Consider the following 27,056-nt stretch of genomic DNA (forward strand, 5'->3'; position numbering starts at 1 on the left):
TCCATGGCAACCCATTAGTGCCAACGTGTAGAAGAATACAGCCAGATAGAGGTATGCTGAGTGATACACCAGGCCAGGACTGAGCAAAAAAGGAGTAGGCTGCTGCAGATATGGCAGCCATTTCTCCAGTGACCCACGAGAGGGACCATGGGAGCAAAGCTGAGTGGTATAAACAACTAGAACAGGAAAGAAGCCAAAAGATTGGCATTAGTTTGCTGAAAGCTGGTCTAAGGGAAGCCTGCAGAGATGGCAGGGAGTAGCTTTACACTGTCTAGGCTCTGCTACCAACAGTAACATAAGTGTGTTGTCCAAGAACAACTTACCGGATGCGATATGTGAATAACATTACTCTGAAGTGAAACCTTCATTTTAGCATTTGAAGGTCTCTCTGGTTGTCATCTTCCTTACTAAAGGCTTATTCTAAAGCCAGTGGAGTCTTGATTCAATTTTTAAAACTCCAAGTCAGCCTTCTCCCTCTGGACAATATCCAAAGGGAAAGGAACACTGAACTTAGTTCTCAACTGAATTCTAAACAAAATCACAACCATGCTAGGTTAAACTTTGGCAAAAGTCAGTAGCATGAATAACACTTAACTGCTATTGGGTTTCTCTGCTGCACTGTTACTGCCAGAATATGCCTCTCTCTATCACATTCAGAGGAAGGATGATTTTTCAACTCTAGTTTCTGTGTCTATCCAAACCCTCAACTGAGACAGGGTTATCAGGATTGAGAGATGTGTCTTCCCTTGCGCACTTTTGTAAGGTAGGTTATATAACCAGGTCAATGGGCTGTATAATATAGATGTAAGAAATATATGCAACAGTCTACAACCCCAGAGGTGGCCATGTAGCATGTTTTAAAAAGCAACTGAATCTAATTTAAAGATTCCTAAAGAATAGCATACATACCATGCAAAAGAAGCTAGAAGATTTGGTAATACAGTAGGGCTACCCAAGAGGAGAGTGATTTGACACAGTAGGAAAAATGCATAGCACATAAGAAAGACATCCACTGTGCAGTGGTTACCTTTGTGTCATCATAAGATACCATGACCAAAAGCAACTTAAGAAGGAAAGAGTTCACTTTGTCTTATAGTTCCAGAAGAATAGTGTCCTTCGTGGTGGGGAAGGCATGTCATGGCAGCAAGAGAAGGAAGCCTGCTGATCACATTCTCATTACCACATAGGAAAGAAATAGGAGAAAGAAGGATGAAAGCAAGCAGGAAATAAAATACTTCCTCCAGCAAAGTGTCACCTCTTAAATATCCCATAGCCTTCCTAAATAGTGTCACCAAGTGTCCAAATACATGAGCTTTCGAGGATGTTTCCAATACAAACCTCCAAACTGTTTGTGATACATTCTAGAAGGGGTGATGATGAGCAATTGGAAGAATATAGACAGAATCCATTCCACTGTAAGGCTGAAAGTGTTTCCTCCAAGTAACACATGGATTGACTCACAGGGAAGGAAATACCACTTTTGTGGCTGTTCTATAGTGATTGGTACTCACATAGAATAATACCAACATTACTGATTTTTAACTTTCTTAACAGAGCCTCTGGGGAACAAATAAAATGGTCAGGTTTATAGAACAGAATGTAACTAGCCTTTAAAAGACGACAGCAGGAATGAAGAGGGCAGAGAGGGGGGAGGTAAAAGGACTTTGGCTTTCTGTTTTTAGAAGATTTTCAACCATTTAAATACATCAATAAATATTACAAATAACTTATCAAAGGCCTTGGGACCTTAAAGCGTAACTCCTTGGTAGAGTACTTTTTTAAGGTGCATGAAGCTCTAGGTCTGATCCCTCTACCTGGTAAAAATGTTCTTAAGCCAATTGTATTAGGTACAGTCCGTTAGCATGATAAAATAGCTGAGTTAACACCCTAAAAGAGGAGAGATTTAAAAAAGAAAAAAGAAAAACCGGGTGTGGTGGCGCATGCCTTTAATCCCAGCACTCGGGAGACAGAGGCAGGCAGATTTCTGAGTTCGAGGCCAGCCTGGTCTACAAAGTGAGTTCCAGGACAGCCAGGGCTATACAGAGAAACCTTGTCTCGAAAAACAACAACAAAGAGGAGAGATTTATTTTAATACATGGTTTTAGAGGTTTCCATCCATGATAGTTTGGCTCTATTGTTACAAATGTGAGTCTGACCCACAATCTAGAACACCATGTGTGTAGCTCAATACAAAACCATAAACTACTTAAATACTTAAAACAGTTAGGCTCCCTCCCTCCCCCCCGCACCCCCCCCCGTGTGTGTGTGTGTGTGTGTGTGTGTGTGTGTGTGTGTGTGTGTATCAAGTCAATTGTATGGTTCTCTGGTATCAATTTTGTAGGTGCCAAACTGTTGTACATGCCTGTAGGGCCCATGGCAGGCTGCAGCATTATGGCAGGGAGTATATGATGGGCTAAAGTTGTTTACTTCATGGATGCCAGGAAGCAAGAGAGAGGGAGGAAGTACTAGAGTCAACCGACATTGATTTTGGAGACATGCCTTTAATGTCTTCGTCACACTAGGCTTTACCTCCTAATGGTTGTACCACAGACTAGCAACCAAGTCTTTAACATATGGCCTTTGATGACACATGAGATGTAAACCAACAGCACTGTGTGTCCAATTTCAGCATCCCTTTTGTTACCACGGTCATACCAGCTTTCCAAGGCTTGTTTACTCATCTGTAACTGATAGCACCTATTCTATGATCATTCCATATTATCATAAGGATACAATTACATGGTGAATAGAGAAGCTCATAATAAATTCCTTAGAACCAATGATTATTACCTCTAATTGATATTCTTATTAATGACTTTATTAGAGGAAATGCTGAGTTCTAAGCTCTCTGGTCTAGTTGAGAAAGTTTGTTTTCAGTGTCTTACCTGATTGCATGTCATGAGGAAGGAGGGGGACTTTTCATGCTGAGCATCTCTCTCCCACATACTGCCCTTAGTGCTTTGCATTAGGTTCCGCTTCTTTGATGTTCCTTAGAAGATCCCTGGTTCAAGGAGAATACTATAAATGCTCAAGGATTTCATTGTAGTAGAAAAGTTCGTGAACCTCGTAGTCTAGTCTATACCATGCTCTGTTTATAATAATATAGTACATTTTAATTACTTTTGTCTCTGTAATTAGGGTTGGTTTAGGCTCACAATTTGAAAGGTGTCAATCCATGTCTCTTGGTTCCATTGCTTTGGACTTGAGGCAAGGCAAACTATCATGGCAGCAGGAGAATGTGGCAGATGAAGCTGCTCCCCTCACAGTAGCCAGGAAAGAACAAAGAACAGGCCAGGGACAAGATAGCTTCTTCAAGGACATGTTCTAAGAACTGACTCCAACCAGGCCCTGCCTGATATTTTCTACCATTTCTCATTGTATCAGAGCCTTCTTGCTTGCTTCATTTCCCTGAAGTTTATCATCTGGCAGCAAGTTGAGCCTTTAACATGAACATTTCAGTGAATAGTTGAATTCAAACTATAGTGCTTTTAAGTCCAAACTTACTACCCCTTTCATTTGGCTCTGCTCTGTTGATAGCAGATCTGTACTTCTGATTTGAAAAGTTCCAAGTGATCTTTGTATGTCCTCCTGTGATGCTCAGAATACCATGACACAGGTGATCCTTGTCCAGTTTTGCTCGACAAAGTTTGAAAGAGCTTGGCTGGTTTCTCGGGGTCATAGAGTTGCAGCAAAGGAGGTGGAGTTAGTCACTGCGGTTTTGCGTGATCCGGAAGCTTTGCTCAGTTATGGCATTCAGTGTGGGAATCTGTATTATTTGTCACTTACGGATATTTGTTTGATGTACTTGGAAAATAGAATAGAAGCATCATTTTTTACTTTCTCCTACTTTAGGTCCTTATTCATTGATGGTTTTGTCTCTGTTTTCAGCCAAAGCGCCAAACAAACCCATTCAGGTAGTTTATGTGCCGTCACATCTGTTTCACATGCTATTTGAGCTGTTCAAGGTAAGTGGAATTTTAAAACATGGGAAGAAGTCTTCATTTTAAATGGCTTTGATTCTGGGCATAATGGATTCATTAGATTAGCATAAGAAAAAGATTTTGCATAACCATTTTAAGAAGTCTATTTCTGATATCCTGTGGGCTTTATAATCTGTACACTGTGAGATGAAAAATTGCTGTGTACAGTATAGTTCTGTGAATATTAGTACATATTGATTTCTCAACTTAATTATACTTTGGTGACTTCACATCAAATCTGTACTGTTTTTCTTTCAGTTAGGAGGTTAGAGATGCTTTTTAGATTTTCAAGCCTAGCAGAGATTTTTATTGGTGATTACCAGACCAAAATAAAAACATGCTGCTGTGTGGCTCTGATTCTGGAGCATTAGCTGTGCTTATGCATTAGTCGTTCAGTCCTGGGAGATCCTGTAGCCCTTTTATAATTTGAATCATTTCAGAAGACCTGATAGGGGTAGGGGAGGAAAAATGTGAAGTCTGGATGTAAAAGGAAAGAAAACCAAACCTTTTGCAGACACTCTATGGCCTAAGCTGTTGCTTTTGTTATCCAGTTGCCAGTTATATTTACAGTAGCAGTGTTATGAGTACAGGGTATTTGAGCTAACATTTCATCACTTTAATGTATAAAACACTAAATTGAATACCTAAAGAAGCAGTTGTGCTGGTTTCTTCCCAAGAACACGAATGCTCCTGCTCTAACACTAGGATGGGCATGCAGTTGTGAGTGTTCTCTTTGTCAGTTGGAACTTAGCAGAACTTCTTTTTGATGGATATTATCTTTTTTTCGGTCCGGAGATTAATTTTTATGAGAAGTATGAACCCCTTCAGTTTTTCTGCCTGCATATTAGAGGATAGGTGCCTTATAAATGCAAGTGATAAATAGCATTTAAAACGCACAAACCAGCTTCTGTATCCACATTTAATAAAAACATTCTTTCTGGGTTGAGATGAATACTTTTAAAACCCTAAAGCCACCAGGCATGATGGCACATGCCTTTAATCCTACCAGTGGGCAGATAAAAACCGATGTATCTCAATGAATTCAAGGCCAGCCCAGTCTTCTTAGTGAGACCCTGTCCCAACAACTCTCCTTCCCACAAAAGAAAAAAATCCCTAAGTCCTCCCACCCCGCAAAGGAAACAAAACTGTTTAACGTGTGCAATGGGGCTACAATTCAATGCAAAAGAGAAGCTCAGGGAAAATATGTCCTTGACAGGAATCCGTGGATAGCCAAGCTCAGTGGAGGAAAAAAAATCCACATAGATCTTATTAATAGTAGCTATGCAAAGTAATTATCATATATAAGTAATCTTGTGCTTGTTTCTTTTTTGAAATCGTGATTTTCAGGCCTAAGGGTGTAGCTCAGTGGTAGAGTACATGCTTAGCATGTGTGTGGCTCTAGGTTCTACCTCCAACACTAAAAATAATCAGTACCTTTAATATAATTGTACTTTGCAAGTCAGCAGCATGGTTTTTCAGAAAGAACTTATTGTTTTAGAACTCGATGAGGGCGACAGTTGAACTACATGAAGATAAAAAAGAAGGCTACCCAGCTGTTAAAACTCTCGTTACTCTGGGTAAAGAAGACTTGTCCATTAAGGTAATCTTTTTTTTTTTTTTTTTTTTTTTTTTCGAGACAGGGTTTCTCTGTGTAGCCCTGGCTGTCCTGGCACTCACTTTGTAGACCAGGCTGGCCTCGAACTCAGAAATCCGCCTGCCTCTGCCTCCCGAGTGCTGGGACTAAAGGCGTGCGCCACCACGCCCGGCCCTTAAGGTAATCTTTTGTTTGCATTTTGACTTTATCAGTTGATTGAATAGTGTGGATTTAATACTATGAGAGGGAAGGCAAGGGACCTGGCAGTTCTTGAGTGTGTTATTTGTAAGGAGAGCCATGCTTTAGTGCTTCCTCAGCAATGAACTGACCACATATCTAGTGGTGGTCCCATAAGATGCTATTGTCTAGTGACATTGTAGTCATCTTGTTCTGTATAAGCACCTTCTATGGTATTTGCACGATGACACTGCCTAATGGTACATTTCTCAGAGTGTGTCCCTCTCATTTATAGAAACATGACTATATTGTGCTGGATTTTTGGCTTAAGTTACTTCATTGTATGTTCATTAGCAGGACTTCGGTCCCAAGCCTGTCAAATTTTGACATACTTACAACTTGCACTACTCTGGCTCCTTTGTTTACCCTGGCCCCAGAGGAACCACTTTTCAGTGGGAGTTCAAAGCCCTTGCTCATTTTAGAGCCTTCCTAGCGTGTACTTTATTTAATGATCTCTTTTCTCCTCCTTCTTAAGCACAGATTGATTCCCCTTTTATTTTTAACATGTTGTGCACTGCAGATAAGTGACCTAGGTGGTGGAGTCCCGCTTCGAAAAATAGACCGTCTTTTTAACTACATGTACTCAACTGCTCCTCGTCCCAGCCTGGAGCCTACAAGAGCGGCGCCCTTGGTAAGCATGGCAAACTGCTACAGAAGAAATGGTCTTTAATATAGGCGTAGGGAGATGCCCATCTCCTCAGGTGGTTGTACTAGCCTTGCCTAAAACTGAGGATGTTTCCAGCGTGTTTCGGAGCAGAGGCACCTTTCTACCTTAGCTATTTAGTCTGTGAGGTGTTTGGACTGAGAGTGCTTTTCTAATTTATCCAAGAAACACTCCAAGCTGAGTGTTTCCCTCCCAAATACAGTGGGAAAAAGCTTTTCTCTGTGGTAAGACTGCTGCTGGAGAGCCACTTAGACTCTGCACTGCCCTCAGAGAGCTGGACATTACCCATGGCTGAGCAAAGGGCCAGTGGGAACGTACGGTTTCCGCTTAGTAGGAGAGATTTTAGAGCTGCCCTCCCTTGGAGGCCCAAGTCACCCACAGCTTTTGGGTCACCACTGTCCAATTTGTTCATATAATTAAAATATTTAATTATAAAATCATTGGAATTTTCACATTGAATAATGTAAGCACAAAATATGTAGTGATGTATGTATTTTCAGAGGTCTCTCTGTAGCACTCTAGAAATAACCTTGAGCCTTAATTCAGGCAGTGAGCATAGCCTCTGGTTACCATGGCAGCATTTCTTCCTGGGAGGGCCACACTTTCTTCCCCTGCTGAGTGTTTCTAATTGACAAACAACAATTGAACCCTTTGTTATTAAACACAGCAATATATCTATCAGTCTGCAAAATGGCTCAGGGTATAAATTAAGTTTCATTTTAAAGTCCTACCTGACTGATAAGCACATAAGATTATATTTTATTTGTATGAATAAAATCAAACACTTTACATTGTTATTTGAGGCAGAGTTTGTTAACTCAGCATGTGGAAGACTGAGGAAGTCATTTATACAGGATTCAAGAAAATTCATAAAAGATCAATTTGAAATAGTATTACCCTGACCGGGGTCTGGTACAAATTTTGCATCTTCCTCAGTTGTTTAAAAAGAATATGGATTGTCTATTGCACGTCTTTTTAAAAGAGCATCCTGAGGGTAGCTCTTTATGCCATGGTTTTCTTTGTGAAACAGAGGACTCCAGGAGACTGGTATTTATCCACCTTCCCATGAGGGAGAAAGGGTCAAAGCAAATGAATGGTAGAGCAGTCTGTGAGCTTTCTGGTATACTATTATGGCTGCTTTGGAAGAAATGCTTCCATCCACATCGCTCCCACTTAATAAACTATCCTCAACTTTAAAGTAGGTACACAGCTGTGCAGTTCTACAAACAGTTTCCTTTGCAAATGGCTTAGGGTTTTATGAATCTGGGCCTTCCTTCATATATTTTTAGTTGAACACATTTTAAACTTTTATGTGTGTATTTTGTGTGCCTGTATGTATGTATGTGTGTATGTATGTGCACCATTGCATGCCTAGTACCAGCAGAGATCAGAAGGGGACATTGGATCCTCTAGAACAGGAGTTACACATGGTTGTAACCACATGGGTTCTGGGAACGGAGCCTGGGTCTTCTGCAAGAGCAGCAAGTGCACTTAACTGCTAAGCCAACTTTCTAGCTGTGATGAGAGATTTAAACAATTGTAACTATTTGTGTGAGAGAAGGAGTGAGTTAGTGTGTGTGCATGCATTTTTATGAAGTTGAGGTCTGTCCCTTTACCTGTTTGTTGGTCCAAGATTGAATTCAGATTGTCAGGGTTGCCAGCAAGTACTTTGACCCACTCCACCGTCTCACCAGCACATGATCTAGTCTGTGGTGGTGGTTTCGAGACAGTCTGATGTCATCCAGGTGGGCTGATAGCTGGCTGAAGCTACAATGACCCCGAACTCTTGATCTTCCTGCTTGAAGAACAGAGCTGTGTGCCTCCTCAGTTTAGGAGATATTGGGGAATCGAATTGATGACCTTTGGTGTGGTCAGCTGGCACTCTACCCACCAAGCTACATCCCCAGCATCTGAAATGATCTTACTATACTCATGTAGTTATACGTCCCCAGTTTACCTAGGTAAGTTTATAGATGGTACCTTTTTACATTAGAAATGTTACTAGCCTATGTCCTATTTATGATACTGGACACATGATGTCTGTGTGCACTGTAAGGTGAGGAGCCATCCATCCATCCAGCCTATACATCTGTGCAGTAGAGACAAATGATACTTTTCCATGATGAGGTACAGCCTGAAAGCCACTGTTTTACACAGTAGGAAATGACTTATCGCATGGCACAGCCTCATCTCCATAGATCTGAATTTCATTTTGGGGGAGTATCTGCTATGCCTGTCAGCTCATGCTTTAGAAGGTCAGAAGACAACTCAGATTCGTCAGCAAATTGAACCATCCTACTAAGTTTGACTATGTGGTAGATACTGCATAGATATGGCATTTCTATTATATCATCGTTTTTATTCTTGTCTGTGACCTTTTGTTTAAAAATGTATATTGGCTGGCAGTTTGGTGACATTGAAATATAGGAAGGTACTAATTTCTTTCTAAAAATACCCATTCACTGTATCACCATACTGTAGCTTTTCTAGATCCTTAGGAAGGACCCTAAGAAGTATTTTCAGTGCTTTAATCTTATTGGTAAATTTCAACTCTTGCCTGGCAGTAGTAGCGCATGCCTTTAATCCCAGCACTCGGGAGGCAGAGGCAGGCAAATCTCTGTGAGTTTGAGGCCAGCCTGGTCTACAGAGTGTGTTCCAGGACAGCTAAGAATACACAGAGAGACCCTCTCTCACAAAAAATTTCAATTCTTGTGCTATTAATTCTTACTTTAGTCACGAGGGAAATCTGATAATGAAACCTGAAAGTGAATGTGGTTTTGTGTTGTCATCAGATCAAATTCCACTTGATGGATGTTTGCTTTTTAATATACTATTTTTAGTCTTTGAAAACTTGATACAACATACTCTGTATTTCAATCATTTTCACTCGCCATTGCTCCTCACAGATTGACTTCCTATTCCCTCTCCCTCCACTTCCCATCTTGTATCCTAGAAAGAAAGACAGACAGACAGACAGACAGACAGACAGGCACTGTCTTGCAGCAGACACCCTGATCTCTCAACAGTCCATCTACCCACCTTTCCAAGATGCTCTCTAATCCTTAAGTATAGGAATTGAGTTACAGGTTTGTCAACTGAGGACAGGCACCCAATGGCCAGTTGCTCTCTGCATTATGGCCAGTGTAACCTTCCATAATGGTCTCTGTCTGCTGCAAAAAGAAGTCTCTTTGTAAGGGACAAGAGCTACTTATCTACAGATATAGTAAGTACACTTGAAGAGTAACCCTTGGAGCTCAGGGTATTGTTCAGTTGGTAGGATCCTTGCCTGGTATGCATTAAGCTCTTGATTCTAAACCCCACTACTGCATAAACCAGGCATGGTGGTTCTATGCTTATAATCCCAGTACTTAGGAGGTAAAGGCAAGAAGATCAGGAGCTCAAGGTCAATCTTAGATCATAACGAGTTAGTTCAAGGTCAGCCTAGATACATGAAACCCTGTCTCAAAAAAAGATAGCCTGATTTTATGCTCATACATAGCTAAAATTTTACTTTAAAATGCTAAAATATAAAAATTAAAAATGACATTTTTTAACCCAAACTTGACAAGTGTTTTTTGCTTTTTGTTGTTGTTGGCTTTTTTTTTTTTAACTAGAGAATTTCGGTTATAGATTATAGACGCAGCATTAAAGAGATTGAGTTACTAATTCATTTGATTTAAATCCAAATCAGGGATTCATTTTAATCTTCTGTAAGTGGTCCCCTATGAAGCTTTGTACTAGTCTCATTCTATTCATTTTCTTTTCTTAATAGGCTGGATTTGGTTATGGCTTGCCAATTTCTCGTCTGTATGCCAGATATTTTCAGGGAGATCTAAAACTGTATTCCATGGAAGGAGTGGGTACCGATGCAGTCATTTATTTGAAGGTACTGTGTTTTGTTTCTGTTAGTATAAAGGCCTCTTGACTTTATAAATCTGGAAGTACCCATAACTAGTCAAGAAGAGTAATGTATCAATCTCTTACCTAGACATCAGACTTATGAAGCCATGGTATGTCTCACCCTGATTTTATGATCAGACATAACAAATCATGTAGCATAACAAATCATATGAACTTAAATTTTTACAACCATAGATCTAGTTTTTCAAAATTATATGTCCATTGAAAAACCTAGTTGTTGGAGAGATGGCTCGGAGGTTAAGAGCATTGGCTGCTCTTCCACAGGTCCTGAGTTCAATTCCCAGCAACTACATGGTGGCTCACAACCATCTGTAATGGGATCCAATACCCTCTCCTGGTATGAAGGCATACATGTAAGCAGAACAATGGATACATAATAAATAAATAAATAAATCTTTTAAAAAAAGAAAAAAGAAAAGAAAAACCTAGTTTAAAAGTAGGCAGATACCAATAATCTGAAGTCTTCTCGTCTTTTGCTTTAATTTCTCAAATGGTAAGAATTCAGTAATAATAATATGCTTATATAAAATTATCTATAGATCTTGAAATAAGTGAGGTAACCCAGACTCAGACAAATACCAAATGCTTGCTCTCATGAAGATCTTAGCTTTTTTAAAAATTTACTTTACATCCCACTGAAAAGTTTTGTGGGTGAGTGGTGTCTCGATCCCTCACTGAGGTTCCTGCCTGGCTACAGGAGGTGGCCTCTTTAGGTTCCATACCCCACTGCTATGAATCTCAGGTAAGGTTACCCTCATTGATTTGGGGGAGCTTCCCTTATCCAAAGTCTCTGGCACTTACTCTGTATGTCCCCTAACCCCCAACCATCAGTTGCAGATTTCCATTCATTCTCATGACCATCAGGCCATCTCTCCTGTCCCTCCCCACACCTGATCCTGATCCTCCCCATCCTCTCTCCCATGCAGTTCCCTTCCTCCATCTGCCTCTTATGACTATTTCATTCCTCCTTCTAAGTGAGTTCAAGCTTCCTCACACAGGCCTTCCTTCTTTTTTAAACTTCTTTGGGTCTTTGGAGTGTGACTATGGGTATCCTATATTTTATGGCTAATATCCACATATAAGTGAGTATATACCATGCTGGTGCTTTTGGGTCTGGGTTACCTCACTCAGGTTCCTCTCAAGTTCCATCCATTTGCCTGAAAAAAAACATGATGCCTTTGTTTTTAGTAGCTGAATAGTATCCCGTTTTGTAGGTGTACCTCATTTTCTGTATCCATTCTTCAGTTGAGGGACATCAGGGTTGTTTCCAGTTTCTGGCTATTATGAATAAAACTACTATGAACATAATTGAACAAGTGTCCCTGTGGTATAGTGGGGCATCTTTTGGGTATATGCCCAAGAGTGGTATAGCTGGGTCTTGAGGTAGAACTATTGCCAATCTTCTGAGAAACCACCAAATTGATTTCCAAAGTGGTGGTACAAGTTTGTACTTCCACCAGCAATAAAGCAATGCTCCCCTTGCTCTGCATCCTCGTCCTCACCAGCATGTGCTATCTCTTGAGCTTTTTATCTTAGCCATTCTGACTGCTGTAAAATGAAATCTCAAGGTTGTTTTGATTTGCATTTTCCTGATAACTAAGGACTTTGGGCATTTATTTAAGTGCTTCTCAGTCATTTGAGATTCCTCTGTTGAGAATTCTTTCTTTATTGGAGTCTAACTTCTTAAGTTCATTATATACTTTGGATATTAGCCCTCTGTCAGATGTAGGGTTGGTGAAGATCCTTCACCAATCTGTAGACTGCTGTTTTGTCCTATTGACAGTGTCCTTTACCTTACAGAAACTTTACAGTTTCATAGGGTTCAATTTATCAATTGTTGATCTTAGAGCCTGAGCCGTTGGTGTTCTGTTTTTGAAATTTTCTCCCAAACCAGTAGTAAATAGTTCAAGGCTATTCCTCACTTTCTCTATGAGATTTAGTGTATCCATCTTTATGTTGAAGTCCTTGATCCACTTAGACTTGAATTTTGTTCAGGGTGATGACTGTGGATCAAGTTGCATTCTTCTACCATGCAGTTTTTATCATTATTGCTTTGTAGTACAGCTTGAAATCAGGGATGGTGATTCCTCCCAAAGTTCTTTTATTATTCAGGAATGCTTTGGCTATCCTGGGTTTTTTGTTTTTCCATATGAAGTTGAGAATTGCTCTTTCAAGACCTATAAGACGTAGTGTTGGAATTTTGATAGGGATTGCATTGAATCTGTAGATTGCTTTTGGTAAGATTGCCATTTTTGCTACATTAATTCTACCTATCCATGAGCATGGGAAATCTTTCCATCTTCTGATATCTTCTTCAATTTCTTTCTTACTTGTTCTTGTCATACAGATCTTTCACTTGTTTGGTTAGAGTTATAAAAACAAGCTTGTGTATCTGTGTTCATAAGGAAATTTGATCTAAAGTTCTCTTTCGGTCTTAATCTTTGTGTGGTTTAGGTATTAGGGTGACTGTGGCCTCATAGAATGAGTTTGGCAGTGTTCCTTCTGTTTCTATTTTGTAGAATAGTTTGAGGAATATTGGCTCTTCTTTGAAAGTCTGGTAGAATTGGACACTAAAACCATCTAGCCCTGGGCTTTTTTTTTTTTTTTTGGTTGGAGACTTTTAATGCTTTCATTTCTTTAGGGGGCCTATGGCTGTTTAAAACGCTTACCTGATTTTGACTTAACTTAGTTAAATGGTGCCTGTCTAGAAAATTGTCCATTTTGTAAAGATTTTCAAATTTTGTGGAGTAGAGGCTTTTGAAGTAAGACCTAGTGGGGTTCTTTGAACTTCCTCAAAGTCTGTTGTTATATCTCCCTTTTCATTTCTGATTTTGTTTATTTGGATACTATCTCTCTGCCTTTTGTTTAGTTTGGCTAAGGGTTTATCTATCTTGTTGATTGTCTCTAAGAACCAGCTCTTGGTTTCATTGATTCTTTGTATTGTTTTCTTTGTTTCTAACCAATTGATTTTAGCACTGATTTTGATTATTTCCTGTCTTCTACTCCTCTTTGGTGTGCTTGCTTCTTTTTTTTTCTAGAGCTTTCAGGTATGCTTTTAAATTTCTGGCATGAGAACTTTCTAATTTGTATATGGAGGCACTTAATGCTTTGAACTTTCCTCTTAGCACTGCTTTCATTGTGTCTCATAAATTTGGGTATGTTGTACCTTCATTTTCATTAAATTCTAGAAAGTCTAATTTCTTTATTGAGTAGAAAGTTGTTCAATTTTCATGAGTATGTAGGCTTTCTTTTGTTTCTAGAGCTTTTGAAGTCTAGCTTTAGCTTTAATTTATGGTGGTCTGATAAGATACAAGACCTTTTCTCAATGTTCTTGGATCTGTTGAGGCTTGCTTTGTGACTGACTATATGGTCAGTTTTGGAGAAGGATGCAGGAGGTGCTGAGAAGAAGGTGTATTCTTTTTGGGGGGGTGAAATATTCTATAGATGTCTGTTAGGTCCATTTGATTCATAATGTCTGTTAGTTTCATTATTTCTCTGTTTAGTTTTTGTCCAGATGACCTGTCAATTGGTGAGAGTAGGGTGTTGAAGTCCCCCACTATTAATGTGTGGGGCTCAATGTGTGATTTAAGCTCTAGCAATGTTTCTTTTATAAATGTGGGTGCCCTTGTGTTTGGGACAGGATTAAGTTGTCATCTTGGTGAATTTTTCCTTTGTGAAATGTCCTTCCCTGTCTCTTTTGATTAATTTTGGTTGAAAGTATTTTGTTAGATATTAGAATGGCTACTCCAGCTTGTTTGCTTGGAAAACTTTTTCCCATCCCTTTACTCAGAGGTGATGTCTATCATTATTGTTGAAGTATGTTTCTTATATGCAGCAGAAAGATGGATACTGTTTTTTCATCCATTCTGATAGCCTTTGTCTTTTTATTGAGGAATTGACTCCATTGATGTTGAGAGATATTAATGACCACAGGTTGTTATTTCCTGTTATTGGTATGGTGTTTGTGGTGTGCGTGTGTGTGTGTGTGTGTGTGTGTGTGTGTGTGTGTGTGACAGTGACATGCATGTTTCCCTTGTTTTTGCTGGTGTGTAATTACTTACTTCCTGTGTTTTCTTGCATATAGTTAACCTTGGAGTTTTCCTTCTTGTATTTTCTGTGAGGCTGGATTTGTGGATAAATATTGTTTGAATTTGGCTTTCTCTTGAAATATTTTTTCTCCATCATCTATGGTGATTAAGTATTTTGCTGGGTACAGTAGTCTAGGTTGGGACCTGTGTGTGTGTGTGTCTGTGTTTTGTTTGTTTGTTTTTGTTTTGTTTTTTTGAGACAGGGTTTCTCTGTGTAGCCCTGGCTGTCCTGGAACTCACTTTGTAAACCAGGCTGGCCTCGAACTCAGAAATCTGCCTGCCTCTGTCTCCCGAGTGCTGGGATTAAAGGCGTGTGCCACCACACCTGCCTTGTGTGTATGCGTTTTTTAAAGAGGTTTCAAGATAACTGACCAGGCCCTTCTAGCTTTTAGAGTCTCTGTTGGAAAAATCAGGTATAATTCTGAGTTCTACCTTCGTATGTTACCTGGCCTTTTTCCCTTGTAGCTTTTAATATTCTTTCTGTGTACTATAGAAAACATAATAATCTGTTTTGATTATTATGTGCAGGGAGGATTTTCTTTTCTGGTCCAGTCTAATGGGTGTTCTGTAAGCTTCTTGTATGTTTAGATACATCTCTTTCTTTAGGTTGGAAACATTTTCTTCTATGATTTTGTTGAGAATATTTTCTGGGCCTTGGAGCTGGGACTCTTAACCTTCTTCTATTTCTATTATTCTTAGGTTAGGTCTTTTCATGGTAGCCCAGATTTCCAGGGTGTTTTGTGTCAGAAATTTTTTAGCTTTAACATTTTCTTTGACTGATGTATCAGTTTCTTCTATTGTATCTTCTACACGTGAGATTCTCGCTTCCATCTCCTGTATTCTGTTGGCAATGCTTGCATCTGTAGTTCCTGTTCTCTTCCCTAGGTTTTCCATCTCCAGAATTCCCTCAGTTGTGCTTTTTGTATTGCTTCTATTTCTACTTTCAGGTCTTGAACAGTTTTATTTATTTCCTTTACCTGTTTAATTTTATTTTTCTTTATGTCTTTAAGGGACTTATTTGTTTCCTCTTTTAAAACCTGTACCTTTTTATTGTATTTTCCTGTATTTCTTAAAGGGGTTTGTTCATTTTCTCTTTAAAGGCCTCTATCATCTTTATAAGATTGGATTTAAGGCCATTTTCTTGTGTTTCCATTGCATTAGGATATCCAGGGCTTGCTGTAGTAGGATAGCTGTGCTCCAGAGGTGTCAAATTGCCCTGACTCTTGTTGATTATTTTCTTTCTAGGACCTTTAGCCATTTGGATGGTTTTGGTCCCTAGATGTTCTTGTAGTAGGTATTAGGAGGGGGGTGATCCTCAGTAGTCCTGGTATGGCAGGCCTCTGATGGGTATCCTTGGGCTGTGTAGTTCCAGATCAGCAGGTCTGTGTGGTTCAGGATTTGCAGGAATGGTGAAGGTGCAGGAATGCTGAATACAGAGAGGTGGTGGGAGAATGGACGTCCACTGGGTGTAATAGACTGTTCAGGGCAGCTTGGGTGTCTCAGAGGACTCAACAGAGATGGGTGGGGGAAGGGAAGCCAATCTGCAGACTCCAGGATCCTCAGGTCTGTTGGAGGTGGGGGGAGAATCAGACCTTGGCTTTTAATTTGTGTATATATGTACATATGTGGAAATGAGCATCCAGACAGGTCACAAAACTATAATGAGTTCCACGAGATAAAAGAAAGGTTTTGGAGGATGGAGGAAGAGAGAATAGAACATAAAAGCAGAAACTACTAGAGTTGAAAGGAGGGGATGCAGGGGACAGATGTGGAGATGGAAGAGAAGAGCTGGAGGGGAGGGAAATCAGCAAAAATGTGTTATAGATAAAAGTTCCTTAATGGAACATATTACATTGTACATTCATTTTTAAAAATCAATAAAATCATAATAATAGCCATTTAAAATGTTCATCTAGTAACTAAGGTTTGTATAAACTCAGTTTTTCTCATTTGTTGGTGGTGTTAGATTTCTATTTCTGAATTCTAGAATCTTGGTATACTTACTATTTCAATAGTTAAGAGAGCATACAGTGATATTTAAAAGCTTCAAAGGAGAAAGTGCAATGTTTCACTGCTGGCACTAAGCTATCCTTCTCTTCACAAGGTACTGGGGTTTTGTTTCTTACGGATGCTCCTAGAGTTGATATTTATAGGGGCTTGGGATGTAGCTCAGTCAAACAGATTGTGCCTAACATGTACAAGGCTTTGGGTTCCATTCCCAGTATCACAAAGGCAAACCAAACAAGCAGAAATCTAATAGAGGAGCCGAGTGTGGCAGCACACATCCTTAAGGGTGCTCAGCACATGGATGACAGAAGCAGGCTAACCTGCTTTGTGTAGAAAGTTCCAGGCCAGCCAGGGATACATAGCTGAGACCCTGTCTCAAAAGCATAGAAACATAAAACATCTGTAATAGAGTTTATTCTACACTTATAAAATAGATTTAAAATCGAATTCGAAAGACATTTCAGCAGGCTAGTTTTGTTTCCCAAGTTTGGAATCTATCCTGCAGAACCTTCCACATTGAGTCATGTGGAACTGGCTCATTCTTTTTACCGGAGGCATAGTTGATTGCTGGAAATGAAATCACAGTTGTAGTAGTCATTTAGATGTATATCTCAGTGATGGGCTTTGTTTGCTTGCTTTGGTGCTGGAGATGAAGGCCAGAGCCTGCTGCATGGCACTAGGCATGCTCTCTACTACCACTGAGCTACATCCCCAGCCCATAAATGATGTGATGTTTAATGGCACTTGATGGCAAATGTTATTAAGTCTAGTGTGAATAAGACTTTATTTCTTCTTGGGCTCTTTTTGGGCAACAATTGCCTCTTGAACAAAAATGATTGATCTTAACACACACTGTCAACACTATTGAGTATCTCAAAGCAGTAGTAACTGAATTACAATATATTGTGTTCCTGTCATATTGTTTCAGTATTGATTTTGAGTGAGTGAGTGAGTAAATTATTTCATTTACAAAGGGTTCAGGATATTTTTCCTGGTTAGTCTAGGTAAATCTATAAAATAAATGTTAATATTTCAAAAATAAAGATATGGTTACTGGTCTTTAAAGGGGTAAAATCTGTGAGTTTCATGTGAGAAAAATAGTATCCTAGATCTTTGGTGTATGTATTTTTTTTGTAATAGGCCCTTTCAAGTGAATCCTTTGAGAGGCTGCCAGTTTTCAATAAGTCTGCATGGCGCCATTACAAGACCACTCCTGAAGCTGATGACTGGAGCAATCCCAGCAGTGAACCAAGGGATGCATCAAAATACAAGGCTAAACAGTAAGAAACCACTTCGATTTCCATTATAAAATATCTGATTTGTCTCCAGAAAGTACCAGGCAGACAATTGAACAGTATTTTACACCATGTATTCTCTGTGGCTTCATCATTGGAAAAGCAAAGTGATCCTTAGAAAAAAGAATGCTCAGAGAAGGACTTTTATGCTGAAAAGGAGAACAAGAATTGGGTAGCTAGAATAATCATGTAAGTGGAATTCCCTCGGTCCTAGGAATCCTTGTACTTCAGAGGGATTGACAGTAAATAAGGGTTTATTCTATTGTGAATGTTTTAAAACAATTAAGTTTTCAGTTTATTGTCAGTCTTAGAAATATGGTGAGAATTTTTGTGGGTTAAAACTGGAAAATGAAACTAAATTTAATCAAAATGTAGTTAATTCACACAGCAAAATATTATTTAGTCTTTAAAAAGGAGATTCTGATGCATGCTTCAATGTAGATGGATCTTGAAGTCTTATTTGATGAGGAACAGGCCATACTTAAGTGCAAATGATTACATTGCACTTTTATGAGATACCTAAAGTGACTGTTTCAGAGTCTGAAGGTAGATGGTTGGATGCCATGGCTTCATGGGAGGCAGAGCAGGGAATTGTTAATGAATACAGACTTTCTGTTTGTGGTGATGAGAAAGGTCTTGGTATAGGTAATGGTGATGCTTGTGCAATGGTATGAATATGCCCAAGCCACCAAACTTTTCACTTAAAAGTAGCTGATGGTAGGCTCTCTATAATGTATCGTTTATCACAGTAAAATATTAAAAATGAAAAGTTGCTGCTTACAGAACAGCTTTCACTGTTTTATGTTAGTAAGGAAAATAATCTAGTCTTTAGTTTCCAATTTTTCAGTTTAAAATTATCTTTTCTCAATTTGTGTGTTAAAAAAACCAAAACAACAGAAAAATCCAGGAAAAATGAAGTAAAAAGAAAGGAAAAGCTGGGTGGTGATGGTGGCACACCCCTTTAATCTCAGCATTTGGAAGGCAGAGGCAGGTGGATCTCTGTGTGTTCAAGGCTAGCCTGGTCTACAGAGGGAATTTCAGGACAGTCAGAGAAACCCTGTCTCAAGAAACCAAAATAGGGGGAAAAAAGAAAGTAAAACCTCCAATATTTTACAACTCAAACATTGCTATGGGTATAGCTTTGTGTATATTATTTTAGATAATTTGTGAGTTTGAGGCCAGCCTGGTCTACAAAGTGAGTTCCAGGACAGCCAGGGCTATACAGAGAAACCCCATCTCGGAAAAAAACCCAAAAACCAAAACCAAATCAAACAAACAAACAAACAAAAAAAGTGCTAGGATTGGAAGACCATGTCAGAAAACATCCTCACCTTCATTTGTTTAGTTCATTTCTGAAATGCCATTTAGTTTATTCCTTCTTACCATATTTGGTAGAAATCAAAAGTTGTTAAAAAGACTCTCAGTGGAGCTTTTTAATGCTATTTTGCTGGAACATTCCATCAGTACTGTTGTAGAATTCCATGTTTAGAGTCATGATTTCTGCTTGAACCATTATTAGTGATGGTATGGCTAGCCCATAATTTAGGTGATGGCTGGTCCCTGTTGAGGAGGCTCTCAAGCTTCCTAATGCTCTGACCCTCACGTGAGCTTGGTGACCTCCACCTGGAAAGTTATTTTTGTTTATACTTCATAACTATTTTGCTACTGTTATGAAACATAAATATCTGTGTTTTCTGATGGTCCTAGGTGACCCCTGTAAAAGGGTCATTCATTACCCTGGGGGCTGTGACCCTCAGGTTGAAAACCTCTGCCTTAAAGGATAGGACACAAGTTTCTTGCATTGTGTTTTTAAGCATTGTAGATTTAAATGTGTTTTATTATTTTATACATTATACTCACTGAGCACTTTGTTATTGAAGTATATAACATATAGTAGGAATGTCTACAAATCCTAAGTCTATGACCTCATACACGTTTACATCTCTACTTTTGATACCCTGGAAGACTCATTTCTAGCCAGATTGTTCTCTTTTCTCTACCATAGATGTCTTCTGACCTTCACTGGAGGTGTTTTTAAAACACAAAACAAAAACCACATGTAAATATGTCCCCTTGTCATCTTTGCCCACTGTGAAATCCATTCATGATATTGCATATGGCAGTCACTGTACTTTTTGTTGCTTAAGATGGCACACTTTTAGATAGTGGGAGTTATTTTGAACTTGATTTTCTGTGTTCCATTGACCACAGTGTGTTAATTTTTTTAAAGTTGTCCTACTTTATTGTCCAGCATTTATCCTAAGATCAGCCGGGCGTGGTGGCGCACGCCTTTAATCCCAGCAATCAGGAGGCAGAGACAGGCAGATTTTTTAGTTCAAGGCCAGCCTGGTCTACAAAGTGAGTTCCAGGACAGCCAGGGCTATACAGAGAAACCCTGTCTCGAAAAACAAACAAGACAAAATTATCCTAAGATCATCTTCCACCCTCTGTGCTCCTATCCCGAAATCAGCCATTTTAGAGTTCTTTTTAACAGGTATTAGAGAGCCTGATCTTGGAGGATAGGGGTGCACATTTCACCTCTTCTAAGCCCCTTTTCTGGATAAAGGTTCTGAATATGCCCCTATATGTGTATGTATATACCCATATACCTAAGTTCATATTGATAGTTTCATTCTATTTTATTTAACTTTGATTATTTCTCTCTAATTTTTTCTTATATATATTTTTTTCTTTATATATAATGTTTTTATATACTTCTTAACATACAAACCTTGATTCTTAAAATCTTTAACATGACAGAACAGTAATATTTATGGGCAAATATACTTTATATACCTTTGCAATTTTATAACAGTATGGTAAATGCTGGTGTGTTCTAATGAGCGGCGTAAAGAGTAAAATAGATAAGATAGATAAAAGAGTTATCTGCACTGCAGCTTTACCTTCCTGCAGAAGAAAGCCATGGTGGAGCTCCATGCAACTCCTCTCAAAACAGGACCTTTAAAGGGATTAAGTCATTCACCATCAGTCAGATGATAGGATCAGGACCATTATCCCCACTGTCCACAGTGGCTGCTTCTTTTTCCCAAGGAAGAGTTGTGCTCTGACCTGCTACACAAGGCTTGATTGTATCGCTTTCTCTTGGACACACAGGCACACAGGCACACATGCACACATACAGAGAGAGGGAGAGGGGAGTGTTGTGAGTGTTACCATTCTCAGCCAGGGACAAGCAGATTAGCTTGAAAGCCGTATCAGATCAGTTTACTCCAGTCCCATTTTCAGTCTGTATGTAAAGCCAAGTATCTTGTTGGACATCAGTGGGAGGCAGAGGCAGATGGATCTCTCTGACTTTTAGGCTACCCTGGTCTACTTAGCCAATCCCAGGACAAGTAGAGTTACATAGTGAGACCCATAGTAAATAGCTTAATGTATTGGGTGCTAATTAAAAATCAGTCCTACTTTCCAGCATGTTTTCAAACAAATTTTACAAAAAAACAAAACAAAAACCTAAAGTAGTGAGCTTGGTAGTTTAAAATTGTTAAACTCTATCAACAGAACAAGAGAATACATGCTCAGGAAAGGTACCTGAATGGGACCATCGGGGCTTCTGTGGAAAGATGGAGTCTCTAGCTAGTTTGTAAAGCAGCAGGTTTTTTTGAGATATGATTCTCATACCACACAGTTTGCTCTTTTGAAGCATACAGCTAAATTGCTGGGGCTATTCAACATTTACAACCCTCACCACTGTTTCAAATTGAGACTTTCTCGGGCAAAGAAGAAGGCCCATATGCATTAGTAGCCACTTTATAGTTTTAATACATTTTTCTTTGGTCTTTTGAAACAGTTTTTCTCTACATAACCCTGACTGTCCCAGAACTCACTGTTATTCCAGACTGGCCTCTAACTCAACAAAGATCCAGCTGTCTCTGTCTCCTGAGTGCAGGGATTAAAGGCATATGCCACCACACCTGGCTTCTAATAAAAATTTTACTTGAGAGAACAAAACTGTTGTAAAGTTTACATATATAATAGAATGCTACTTTTTCTGGAGTAACTATCGAAAATAATTCTGAGTCAAGGCAAAGGTTTTGGAGTTATTACTGTAAATGTTCTGAATAAATTTTGGTTAAAATAAAGGAGACTATACTCATGAGCTCTCTGGATCCTTTTCTTTATAGGGACAAGATCAAGAGTAATAGAACTTTCTAGAAAGCTGAGTGCTGTCTCTGAAGTCTCTGAAGAAAGAATACCTTCTGCAAGTCAACCAGAGACTTCTACCAACTCTTAACTGTGGCACCATTGTTATCCTAATGTTTAGTTGCTTTCTTTATAATGGCTCACTATGTCCATGGACCCCTTCCCATAGTCGTTCCCATGGTATCTTCCACTAAAGCTTGAGCAATTTTTCATTGTGTCTTGCTGTGGCATCATTAGCACCCGTCACAAAAGAGTACAGAACATCCTAGCGCTCTTGTACCCTGTGTTCCATATCTTGTTATGGAGTTTAGTGTCTGAAGTCTTCCCAGCATTCTGAGCTCATTCCAGATACAAACCTCCAGCTACGGCTTGGGCAGTGGGACTCATCAGTGGAGCTCATCTTGAAAACTCAGTACCAGGGTTCCTCCTGTCCCATCCATATACATCACCCTTCACTCTCTGATTTGGACCTTTGTGCCCCCTTCAGCTGGCTGGGTTCTCATTATGAGGTGTGGTACTTGGATGTTAGAACCTGTCCATCTGTATCAATTTTATTTTAAAGTTCATTTGCTTACTTCTGTTCCATTGATTAAAGCACTCTAAACATTGTCTTGGAATTTCTCACTTAACACCTTGGTTTGAAAGATTTTTAAGTGAAAAACCACCTGCTAATCTATTCAGACTACAGAGTGGGAAGTGCAGGTGTATGTTTACATGAAAGCTCCACTATGTTTGTTTGCCATATGAAATTCCTCTTAGGAACCAGAAGTTCCTGTGTCATGTAACAGATTCACTGTAACAGAGATTGTCACATTTTCAAAAATGTTATAAGCCTTGATAATTTTCATTGTCATTACTTTCACCAGTTTTAGAACTGCCCACTCAATCTGACTTTTTCTTTATTTCTTTTGTTTTGTTTTTCACAATCGGGTCTCACTGTGTAGCCCTGGCTGTCCTGGAACTCACTCTGTAGACCAGGCTGACCTCAGACACACAGAGATCCGTCTACCTCTGCCTCCTGAGTGCTGGGATTAAATTCGTGCTCCACTACCACCTGGCTCTCAATTTGTTAAACGTTAGAAGTAGGACTTAGCAGAGGTCTTGGGGTGAGAGAAGAGAAATGATGTGCTATTTATCCTTAACAATAGAGGCTATCTGAGAGTCTGGATTCACACCAATACCTAGCCTATTCAACTCCCTGCTATGTGTTTCTCTCTTCACTATATTTTTCCCCGTATATGCCATCCACGCTGACTTCTAGTATCGTTTACTATATGTATGAATGTTTCTGTGCAGTTATCAGTGTTGAATCTAGATTTAGTTTTCGTTTGTAGCCAGGCATGGTGGCAAACACCTGCAATCTCAGTTCTCCAGATCTTGAGATAGGAGGATCATGATCATAGCCTGAGCTATGTACCAAGACTCTGCTTAGAAAGGTTTGAACGTGTGTTCATCATTACTCCTTTCTCATTAGTGCTGTAGCAATGTAGTCCTCCCCACTGCCTCCACAGTGAAGGGCTCTGCCACGGAAGTTTGCTCTGACTTAGCCAGACTTGGCTCAATTGTAGGTCTCTTTGAATTGCACACCATCTGATTTTCTTCCATTTCCTTGTATTACCTGAGTCCCTCGTGGCTCCTTTTGTCTTTATAAAGACCTCATTGCAAAGCTGACATGTAATTCGTCAAAAAATGTTGATAAAATCCAAAGAGACTGATGAGAGAGACTCATCAGTCACAAGTCTAAGTCGTCTTAAGTCGGTGTCTTGAAGGTTATGCTGTGTGACCATTTTCCTATGATGGAGAAGCTGTGAAAATAGTTACATTTAAAGACCTTGACTACCTTGTAAGCACCAGACAGTATGTCCATATCTTCCTGAGTCTGTTTCCAACCATCCTTCTTTACATTTGCAAGTTTGAGCATGGGAGAACAACCGGTTCATATTACGGTTACCTTGCTTCAGCACCGGTTGGTTTTGTTGTTTAAGGACTGTCTGTTGATTGGTTTGCTTCCACAACAGATGCCACAGAAGGGTTGGGTATTGTGTAGAAAAACTTTGTCATATTCTTTGTCCTTTTGAAAAGCCAGCTTTTGTTTAAAGGTCTTAAGATTTAATCCACAGTTCTCTAATATTCTTGGGCTTTACTCATGTCTGTCTAAGCCTGGTGCATTCCAGCCATTCCTGTCTTTGTGTCATCAATAATTTAACCTCAGCCCCAAAACAGTCATAAGAGGAGTTTCAGGGACATCCTGCATTCTCAAAGTTTATTCTTCCCTTGACTCATTTATGTATCCTCTCTGCTGGCAGTGATGAGCCTTTGAGCTCTATGAATTTCTACATATATTACAGATTGATGTTGACCACTTTTCAGCTGAATTCTTCGCCATTTCTCTGTAATGCCCTTCCGTTTATACTTTCGTTCTGTTTTATGTATTTGGGGAGCTGTGTATACTATTTGAAGCAGTACCTGGCACACAGTAGGTACTTAATATGTATGTGTTCAGTCAAAAGGGTGAAAACCAATAGAAGTTTACAATGGCTGGTGTGGAAACCTCTTTCTGAGTTCTTCAGATATCCGCGACTTGAAATTGGTAATGATTGATGTCAAGAGCTGGAGCAGTACTGAATTTCTTTTTATAGTGCTAAAAGACGGCTTTAAAAATGTGGAGAAGTGACAGGAATCAGAAATGGATCCACATGAGCCGTCTGATTCTTTGTCTCTGAATATCTGGTCTCAGATTCCTTATACAAGGGCTTCTTTCTATCTTGTGGCATGGTTTTATAGCTTTCTTAGGGATTCCAAAGAACTCAACATTCAGCATCCGATGTGATCCTTACGATGGCAGGAGGTGGGCTATACAAAGTAGCTTTCCTTTCTCGTGTGACCTCAGAGCACTTTAGTGGCTTGCCAAGGAGCCATGGAAAGTGAGTAGTAGAAGCTGTGAACTGGGTCTTCTTGGGTCTTCTTGTTCCTGGGCCAGTGCTCTGAACAATATGTCAAGTGCTTGGGATCCACTCTTAAGATGAATTTCTTGAGCATATTAATTCTAAGTCAAAAGTTTTCTGTAATGCAAGACAGTTCTACTCAGGAAATGTTTTCTTTTGTGCTTTTCCATTCTGACATGTTTAAAGGAGACAAGTGGACCAGGCGGCTTTTGCCTCACGAAACAGAACTTTAGACCAGTGTGGGTCATGACTAGAGTTTATATTTGAATGAGATCAGTGCCTGCTGCCAGCCTTTTTGTATAGAACTTCTACATTTGGAAGTTGATGGTTTTGTGTTTTGGTAGACTCAATTACAGCTTCAATTAAATGCTCTTGCACGTTCTTTCTGTTGCCATTACTTATAATAGCTCGGCTAGCTGTCGGAGCCTTGGATCTTTAGCGACTTTATGGTCTATAGTTGCTGGCGCTCTGAGGTCCACAAGTACAAATGGATTTTTTTCCTTCAGTTTTGTAGATAACCTGCTTGCTTGGCATGGCTGCCTGTTTGTTCTTGGTATTTTGTCACTTCATTTTAGTATAGCTCAGGGTTGGCAGTTGTCTGTTGGCCTTTCCTGGCACACAGTAAGCTTTCGCTAGTCCCATATTAGGCCTTATTACATTTCATATAGTTTTATACTGTTCTTCAGAAATGTGTTTCTCCATCAGCATTGTGTTACCCATTTTTCCCATTCATCTTCCTTTATGGCTTTCAACTCCGTGTCTTCCTTCGTGTGTGATCTCTCCATGCCCGAGTCTCATCTCCCATGTCACCTGCTGGTTTCCCCAGGCCCCGTGCTTGCTTTCACTTCTTTCGTGACCTTATCATTTAATTTACTTCTCGTGGCTTATTACTCTCCAATGCCTTATTTCTTTGAGGACTAAGCCTTTTAGTCTAAATGTAGTGGTTTCTGAAATCATTCTTTTTCCAGAATGGATTTGTGTATCTTTTGCTTAATGTGTCAGGCACACTCCTGGAGCCCACGGCATGGGATTGTGGCTTTTATTAATTTTGTCATAGATGGCTTTTTGATTATTTTTCAGACATATGTGCTGGCCAGGAGGGAGAGAACACTTATACAAACATACATTTATTCTGCCGCCTTTCCCAGTGGTCCAGATGCTTAAACATTGACTTTAAAGATAATGTCCTTCATAATCTATATGTTAGCAAACAGAAAAAACCAATATTGCCAGCAGGAGAGCACCATTAACTATTTAATCAATGCAGGATTTTTGTTTGCTGTTCTGGGTGAAAAGATAACTTTTAACTCTAGTTCCTGTCACACTGATTAGAGCTATCAGTACCTCCTGGCTTGAAAACAGGGGACATGTGAAATTTTAATGAACTTGAGAGGTTATCAGCCACTGACAGTGATTAATTAGTTAATTAAACATGGGAGAATACTTCAAACTAGGTGGACATAATCAGTTATCAAGAGAAGTATAAGCGTGTTTTATTAGCAGTTTGTAGACAGTCTCGCTGATGTCTGGTGTTGACCATTTTAAGAGCTTCGCTGTGACATGTTTTATTTTCAACCAAGCATTTTCAAATGTGATTCACTAATAGATAGCTCTGTTGGTCCTGACCAGGTGCCCCTGCAATCCCAGCGTGCACGGAGTGAGAGCAGGGACAAATGAGAGGCCAGACTAGGGTACGAAGTGAGAGCCTGTGTGAAAGAGTAAAGGAGAAGATAACAGAGGGAAGGGAGGAAGAAAGGAAGAACAAAGGGCAAAGAAGGGAGGGAAGGATATAAGGAAAGAGGCGTGAAGTCTTTGTTGTGGCTTATTCTTAGTATTTACGAATATGCATTCAAATAGTTTGTAGGTCTGGGGCCTACTGTAGAAGAACATGAGATACTGTTTTGAAAGTGTACGTGCAGGTAGATCATGAGGCAAAGGCTTATTTGGAATGCTTGTAGGATTGAAAGTTCCTTCCCTCAGTAGCTGGAACATCCTAGTTGCCAGCCAGCAGCAAACTTATCACCTGCAGAATTCCCATTCAGTGATCAAGGACCACAACCCTCGGAACTGTGCATGGGACAGGGCACTTCCCCGAGGCCAGCCTTCACCTTGGGTTGTGCTGGTGTGAAGTAGATGACTGAACGCAAGTGTCCTTAGCTAAGCA

General features: G+C 39.6%; 1 protein-coding gene across 2 annotated transcripts in view; it reads left to right on the top strand.

Moving 5' to 3' along the window:
• The window catches only part of Pdk3 (pyruvate dehydrogenase kinase 3), a 68,055-nt gene extending 45,499 nt beyond the window's left edge, over positions 1–22,556 (top strand). For both annotated transcript variants that reach the window (XM_021153143.2, XM_029473478.2), the window contains 6 exons: positions 3,889–3,965; positions 5,479–5,580; positions 6,332–6,442; positions 10,248–10,361; positions 17,632–17,771; positions 21,929–22,556. In XM_021153143.2, coding sequence (XP_021008802.1) covers positions 3,889–3,965; positions 5,479–5,580; positions 6,332–6,442; positions 10,248–10,361; positions 17,632–17,771; positions 21,929–21,959 — 575 coding nt within the window. In that variant the 3' untranslated portion in view covers positions 21,960–22,556. The remainder of the gene's footprint in view (positions 1–3,888; positions 3,966–5,478; positions 5,581–6,331; positions 6,443–10,247; positions 10,362–17,631; positions 17,772–21,928) is intronic.
• The last annotated feature ends 4,500 nt before the right edge of the window (positions 22,557–27,056 follow it).

This window comes from Mus caroli, unplaced genomic scaffold (genome assembly GCF_978045245.1).
Source record: "Mus caroli unplaced genomic scaffold, Mus_caroli_1 scaffold_5, whole genome shotgun sequence".
In the NCBI taxonomy this organism is placed as follows: domain Eukaryota; kingdom Metazoa; phylum Chordata; class Mammalia; order Rodentia; family Muridae; genus Mus; species Mus caroli.